The 7,927-nt window shown below is 34.9% G+C and overlaps 1 protein-coding gene across 1 annotated transcript; it reads left to right on the forward strand.

The window, feature by feature from the left end:
* Window positions 1-3,210: 3,210 nt before the first annotated feature.
* LOC144969375 (uncharacterized) lies at window positions 3,211-6,249 on the forward strand. The gene is made up of 4 exons (XM_078908485.1): window positions 3,211-3,566; window positions 4,607-4,741; window positions 5,227-5,382; window positions 6,151-6,249. The coding sequence occupies exons 1-4, from the start codon at window positions 3,558-3,560 to the stop codon at window positions 6,247-6,249; spliced, it is 399 nt and encodes a 132-aa protein (XP_078764611.1). The 5' UTR covers window positions 3,211-3,557.
* The last annotated feature ends 1,678 nt before the right edge of the window (window positions 6,250-7,927 follow it).

Genomic DNA, 7,927 nt, shown 5'->3' on the forward strand with positions numbered 1-7,927 from the left:
GAGGAGGAGGAGGAGGAGGAGGAGGAGGGGAGGGAGGAGGAGGAGGAAGAGAAGGAGAAGGAGGAGGAGGAGGAGGAGAAGGAGGAAGAGGAGGAGGAGGAGAGGAGTAGTAGGAGGAGGAGAAGAAGAAGAAGAAGAAGAAGAAGAAGAAGAAGAAGAAGAAGAAGAAGAAGAAGAAGAAGAAGAAGAAGAAGAAGAAGAAGAATGTAAATATTTGTAAACAGACAAGAACTAATCATGGGCGAAAAATGCCGCTATGGATGGATAAAAATGTAAAACGACAAATTAAAGAAAAAGTTAAATTATTCAATCAATATTAAAATGATTATTCTGTAGAAAACCTTCATAGATATGCACAGAAATGTCAAAAATACTAGTGGAAAACAATCCGTGAAGGAGAATGAGAGAAAAATATCAATGGAGAGTAAAACAATGATAATTAAAAGGCGTACAGAAATAGATGCATTGAAATAGGTGAACGGTTATGAAACAGAAAGTGATAGGGAAAAGGCATAGATAGTTAATGAATTTCTATCCAGTATGTTTGTCAATGAAAATGCTTCCAACATACCCTATATTTTCATAACAGAAACCATAGTAATATGAAAACAAAACAATCAATAAGCTGTGTCAGCTTGACGCATCAAAAAGAATGGTCCTCCATTCATATCTACTGAGAGAGGTAGCATGTGAGATCTGTCGACCTCTAAGCATGATTTTTGATAAATCCCTAAGAACATGACAATGTATTGTACCAGACGATTGGGAAAAAATCAAATGCCACTTCTGTTTTCAATAGAGGTGACAAAAAAGAGCATTTATAGAGCGAATATCCACTAATAGTGCTCAAAGCGCTTTACAAAGCGAAGCCCTGCTTCAAACTATTGACAAATTAGCCTTACCCGTGTCTTATATAAAATGTTTGAGTCTTTTGTCAAACATCTTGTTATGGAAATTCTCTAGTCAAATAATATGTTACAAGAGAATCAAAATAGTTTTTAAAATAAACGATCGTTCATCACGAAGATATTCCAGGAGATGAACGATTTTACTAGATTGATTGATGAACAAAAAAAAAAAAACCCATTGATGTAATTTATTCAGATTTTATTAAAGCTTTCGACTCTGTTCCTCAAAAAGAGTTTTTTTTCCTCTAAAACTAAATGTTTTTGAATGGATTAGATCATTTTTATTGAGCGGTAGTCAGAGGGTTTGATGAAAAACGAGGCTTCAGAATTTGGACTAGTCATAAGTGGGGCCACTCATAGTAGTGTACTTAGGGGATTATTAATTGTAATTTACATAGATGTTCTCTCTGATGTTATACATTCAAATTGTAAGATGTTTGCAGACGATACCACGATCCATTTTTCTACACTAATGTGGTAACTCATACAGAATGATCTATATGCTTTATACTATGGTCTACAGATTGGCAATACAGTTTTCCTGTTTAAAAAGAATGTGAAGTCTTGCATGCTGGTAGACAAAAACGCTTCATATGCTTACTAAGTGAACCCAGTTGGTACTGTCCCCGATGCGGAGAAGAACATTAATATTGGTGTGATTTTTTTTATCGAAAAATCAACTTCAATGTTCGTATCCATGATTGTATTAATAGGGCAAAACAGGATGGTTGGCATTATTCGTGGGATTAATATATATATATATAAATATATATATATATATATATATATATATATATATATATTATATATATATATATATATTTTTTTTTTTTTTTTTTTTTTTTTTTTTTTTTTTTTTTAAAGATGCGAGAAATTTAAGATGGCAATATAAGGATCAAAATTTCTTAATTTCTAATTTCACTAATGAACCTTCATGTAAGCCTTTTACCAAGGCGAAAAAAACCCCAAAACTTTTCCATTTTCTTACACTATTTCACTGACATGAATTCAAAAGCGATTTTACATGACTTACCGAGCAGTAGTGCTTGAGAATGATAATACCAACGATAAGAATAACATAAGCACCAACACCCAAACAAACAATGGCAGCAACTGGAAAATCATTATCTCCATCATCATCAGAGGTGGTTTGATTTCCGCTACTGGCCTGTTGAGGAAGCAGATTTATTGTTCAGGTGTTAAGGTAACAAAATATAAGAGAGAGAGAGAGAGAGAGAGAGAGAGAGAGAGAGAGAGAGAGAGAGAGAGAGAGAGAGGAGAGAGAGAGAAGAGAAGAGAGAGAGAGAGAGAGAGAGAGAGAGAGAGAGAGTGAGAGAGAGAGAGAGAGAAAGTGTGTGTGTGTTTTGCCCTTGACTTTAAATGCCAACAGCACCTGAACTGTTTCGAGAAGGCTTTGCATGGATGTAACAAAATATGTTTCGAAAAGTTTTACACACACACACCACACACACACACACAAGAGAGAGAGAGAGAGAGAGAGAGAGAGAGAGAGGAGAGAGAGAGAGAGAGAGAGAGAGAATTAGATTAAATACGAAGTTATGCTTTCCCTTTGGAATTAAATTGCATGTCATAAGGCCGTCATATCTATCCCATTTGCACTATTACCTCGTTTACTACCAATTTAATAACGCCTTGAATTCTCGATACATTATTAAATTTATCATTATGTTATAGATAGGCAAGACGGATAACTATAACGAAATTTTCTTAATTCAAAGGATAGATATCGACATTGCTCAAACAAATGAAAACTTTGGGGTAAATTCAAGCCATAATTTTTGATAGCACACACGGAATTAATCAAGTACAGACTACTGTTTAAAAAGTCTTCTTAAAGATACAAAAACTTTGATGTATTTTGCGCTGTTTATACTATTATGGCTTCTATGATATTTATGACACATTTAATACTAGTCATTTAAAACAAATATTTATCGAGTGCTAAACTACGAAAATTGGTTGAAAAAAATGCAAGTCGTTTCAAATGAATTCTTCAAGTCTTATAGCGTTGTTTTTATACTCCAGATGGAGTTAAAAGGAATAAGTTAGTAAGTGTTATTATTACTATTATTATAAGTGTTGTTATTACCATTAAAAAGACGAATGTGCACATTGGACTAAATCATTTACATTTAAGACTTATAATGAGTGGTGATTTGAGTTTGTTTACTTGTATCATTAATCATCATACCGAACATCTTTGGTCATGTGATAGTCAACAGCGAGTAGAATTGCTTCTTGTAGCTTCTGTAGCAATAAAATGGCTTCCGTAACGATTGTTTACATGCGCGACCAAGCGCCACTTTGAGATGGATAGTTTGCGCTGTGAAAATATTTCCGAAAAGCCCTCAACAAAGTGCTTGCTCACGCCATCTACATTAATTAGCACAGCCCAAAGCTTTTACTGAACTGGATTTTTAAGAATTGAATGCGATAGACGCTTTTTTTCGAATAGCCCGGAATAGTTTCAATCTGTGCCCATAACCATGACATGACATGTCTACACAACTGTTTTGAAGTTGCAATTCTGCACCATTAGCCATTAGCTGCAAGTTAAAGAGGTTACATCAACAGTTAGAAAAGTTCTCCTTGCCATTGCTTCCAAAATGATAAACACGTAATAGAAAGATGTCAGGTGTAAGTAAGCATTCCCTCTTTTTATTTTTACATATAAAAATAAAAAGGAAGTAATAATATCTAGACTAGATAGATATTAACATTCTGATGATCCAAATATATTGATAATATATCTAACATTAATAACATAGAATTAAAATTTAAATAGCGGAGGCCTGGCTGGTACTGGTTGGTTAGGTGTCGCTCAAATAGGGACATTGGTTTAGGAGTGAGGTCCCCGCCGCCATCTTGCTTAGTTTACACTAGCCTGGCAGGAGAAAAGCACAGTATCTCATCGGGCCATCTCTCTTGTTCTAAAATTTTGACACAAAAAAAAATAAGAGAGAGAGAGAGAGAGAGAGAGAGAGAGAGAGAGGAGAGAGAGAGAGAGAGAGAGGAGAGAGACCAAGCAAACTATTGTCTTTAAATTTATGATACAAGAGAGCTGATTCAAATCCATGCTGATTGGTGCCTGTTTAGACAGGGTAAAGCGTTATAACAAGTGCTATTTATTGTTATTATTGCTGTATTTTTTTTTGACACGCAGCTACCTTTCTTCACATTTGTTGATTCCATATACAATTAATACTTAAATGTTGGTAATAGGGTAATGTTTGGCCTTTTTGAGACTGTATTGGGTTTTACAATTCCTTCATTGTAAAGGGATTAACTGACCACTCTGTGTTTCCATTCAAGATATAGTGAAATTAATTAACATCGTTTTCGTCAACTAAAAGCAGGGAGGTCATGCTTTTGAAAAGTGTGTAAAACTTTTCGAAACATATGTTGTTACATCCATGCAAAGCCTTCTCGAAACAGTTCAGGTGCTGTTGGCATTTAAAGTCAAGGGCAAAACACACACACACACACACCTCTCTCTCTCTCTCTCTCTCTCTCTCTCTCTCTCTCTCTCTCTCTCTCTCTCTCTCTCTCTCTCTCTCTCCCCCCCCCCCCCCCCCCTCTCTCTCTCTCCTCTCTCTCTCTCTCTCTCTCTCTCTCTCTCTCTCTCTCTCTCTCTCTTATATTTTGTTACCTTAACAATAAATCTGCCTCCTCAACAGGCCAGTAGCGGAAATCAAACCACCTCTGATGATGATGGAGATAATGATTTTCCAGTTGCTGCCATTGTTTGTTTGGGTGTTGGTGCTTATGTTATTCTTATCGTTGGTATTATCATTCTCAAGCACTACTGCTCGGTAAGTCATGTAAAATCGCTTTTGAATTCATGTCAGTGAAATAGTGTAAGAAAATGGAAAAGTTTTGGATTCTTTTCGCCTTGGTAAAAGGCTTACATGAAGGTTCATTAGTGAAATTAGAAATTAAGAAATTTTGATCCTTATATTGCCATCTTAAATTTCTGGTACCTTTAAAAAAAAAAAAAAAAAAAAAAAAAAAAAAAAAAAAAAAAAATATATATCTATATAATATTTCAAATATAATTATGGTCAACTTCTACAATATTGTTTTGAGCATTTGCTCTCATCTTCAATAGCTCGTTTTATCAAAAAGTTGAGCACTATTATTTCATGGTTTTTTGTTTTTATAATTAATATATATATATATTTATAAATACGTCAGTTAAAATAAAATTAAAGATATGAATTGAAATTCATTATTTTTGCAAGGGTGTCCAACACCTACTTTATTTGTATATCTGATCCTTTTAACAATTTTTCTACAGTCACGAGGTGCGTGCAAGTCTCACTGTTGTGATGCAACAACTGAAGAAGGTGGTGTTTGCTCATATAACTGTTGTGCTAGGGCAAATGAAGCATGCCCGTGTTGTTGTAAATGTAATCTTGATGGATGCTTGTCGAAAGTTTGTGGGAAACCTAAGGTATGTTTTATCTAATTTTTGTAGATAAATGTGATGAATCATTCCCAAAATTCTTGACCAACCGATAATCCTGAAGGTAATGTTTTCAAAACAAAAGCGTTTATATTTATTATCATCCATATATTTCAAGACAAAAATAAGAGTCATAAGGGAATCAGAAGTTGGAGATGTTTTGTTCACAGCTTTTGTAAATTATCACAAGTCACAACCAGGTAAGGAGAGAAAGAGTAGAAGTGTAAGGAGGACTGCTAGTTGGAGGAAAACTAGAGAGATATTGAGTATTTGAAAAATCTGAAATGAGTTGGGGTAGCTTGCTCAGGACAGAGGTAGAAGAGCTTTGTTGTTGGTCTTTTAAATGACATTTAGCTTGAAGAGTAACTAACTTACATCAGTACTTTTGATATAAAGAAGGGATTAATTGTGTGCGTTTTCTTTTGTGTCTGTTTGCACAAATATATAGTCTAATAGCCTCCAATGTAACTCTATACCACACGGCAATGTACCCAGATACATACAGGAAATAATGTCATACGCACTGTATGATACTTCCAATGAATATTGTGGGTTGTTCAACTTCAAACATGATTGTAGTACTGGCCGACTGATGATATGCACACAGGTGAAACAGCTGTATAGTCTATACATGAGTTCTGTATGTGTGTGTTGTGTGTGTGTGTGTATGCATTTCCTTGAAATTTACAATTACTTGTAAATCTATTGGAAGAGCAACAATCATATTTTTTTAAACCTTTGTATTTACAATTATAGAAAATCAACTGCATCGATGTCCTCCTCTGCAACTGTGGTGGCTGCACAGAAAGAATGTGCAATGTAAGTATATCATTTGTCACATTATTCCCTTTATGAATTGTTTAATTCAACTTTAGTAAGCTTATCTCGTTATTGTGTTGCTTAAGTTTTGTTTCATTTGTCATCTCCATAAACCAATTTAGTCAACCTATAACATTCACTTTTAATGATCCTAAAATAATTTTCCATTAAGTACCCTCTTTAGTTTTTATCATGTCTATCCCGTATATACTAAATTCCATTTATGCTAGAATAATTTCTAAACCAAAATTATATAGGAGAATTACTTTAAACCGAAATTTTGGGGACCTTCTAAACCATTTCGGTTTAAAGACATTTTGGTTTAAAGCGAGTTCCCGTTTTGCAATGTTTTTCAAGGGTAGTAACTATTTAAGGAATTTGCTCATTTAATCGCATCATGGGTTTCCCGTTAAATGGAGTTGTTGCATAAATGCCGTCTTCGTAACCATTAACATTTTTTATTTTTTTTATTTTTATTTTTTTCTTTGGGTGTGTTTTAAAAATATTTTTGGGGGTTTTCGTTTTCAAATCAAAATTGTTGAAAGAGTTGAGTTCGGGATGCCGTGTATTTTACATTATATCTCCGTCTTGATCAACTTTTTTTTCATCGACTTCACGTAGTATTTTGATTTTAAACTCCAACGTGTAAGCACAGTGCTTTCTTTTAGACATCTTTTAGTAAAATGCAAAGCTAAAATAAGATCGAAAGTTCTTGTGCGATAATTGATAATGAATGATGCGCAGCTACTCAGAGGTGAAGTGAAGTAGAAATGAAAAGTGAAAAGGCGTGTAAGTGCTAAGCTGTCTACTACACATCTCTCTTTTGTTGAAAAGCCATTAGGTTCAAAGGCCTAATTACATCGAAACCCCCCCCCCCCCCCCCACACACACACACAACATTTAAACAAAGTGGAAATGAAATGGCATGTCAATTGTCGTGTTGAAAATCCAGTCAGTTCCAAAGCATCAACACACGAGCGAGAATATCTCGCTTGCGTGATTCTACACCCCAACTCCCCCTCTTTCCTCATTTTTCGCCTGCCAGTCACCCGCTGTCTTCCTTTTCCAGTCTGTGCGATTGTGGTGTTGGCCAAGCCCAAGTGCAGTGATCAGTGACATCTATAGAGTATATGAAGTCCTGGCAGTGATTGAAGTGTTTACCTAAACCCCCACCCCCCCCACCACCCATCACCCTCATCTTATACTTACGCTCTTTGTTTAATATCGCCGGGCATTATTACGTGTGGCCTCCTTCTCGAATTTTTGAAGAAAATTAGAGAGAGAAAAAGGGAAGGTGCTCTCAAGTTGTTTCGGTTTAAAGAAAGTCCTGCTTAGAAGTATTTCGGTTCATCGTAAGAATTAGTACAAAGATAATGAAGAAACTAGTACAATTTATTACATTCTTTGCGGTTTAAGGTATTTTTCGGTTTAGCTTCTTTCGGTTTAAAGTAATTTTACTGTATATTATAATGATCATTAAAATGTATATTATGAGCTCAATAGAAAACCTTACGAGTTTTGTAATTGACCGGGCTATTTATTTTAAACCTTCTCACAAGAGGATTAATTTTAGTCTGACCTGACATCATATAATCTTGTCATTTTTTACTCAGTTGACAATGCGACCTAGGCTGTATTGAGTCGCATTGCTGTAAATGCTTCCTTGACAAAACCAATTTTGTCAGCAGTCAGTTAACCAAAGTTTAATAATGAG

The sequence above is a fragment of the Berghia stephanieae genome, chromosome 3 (assembly GCF_034508935.2).
Source record: "Berghia stephanieae isolate SIO BIC M18660-M18661 chromosome 3, UCSD_Bste_1.3, whole genome shotgun sequence".
In the NCBI taxonomy this organism is placed as follows: Eukaryota; Metazoa; Mollusca; class Gastropoda; order Nudibranchia; family Aeolidiidae; genus Berghia; species Berghia stephanieae.

What these genes read in the sequence shown, in the direction of transcription:
- LOC144969375 (XM_078908485.1), top strand. An exon ending in TTCTCAAGCACTACTGCTCG is followed by an intron (nt 4,742 to 5,226) that starts GTAAGTCATGTA and finishes ATTTTTCTACAG; the next exon opens with TCACGAGGTGCGTGCAAGTC. An exon ending in AAGTTTGTGGGAAACCTAAG is followed by an intron (nt 5,383 to 6,150) that starts GTATGTTTTATC and finishes TTACAATTATAG; the next exon opens with AAAATCAACTGCATCGATGT.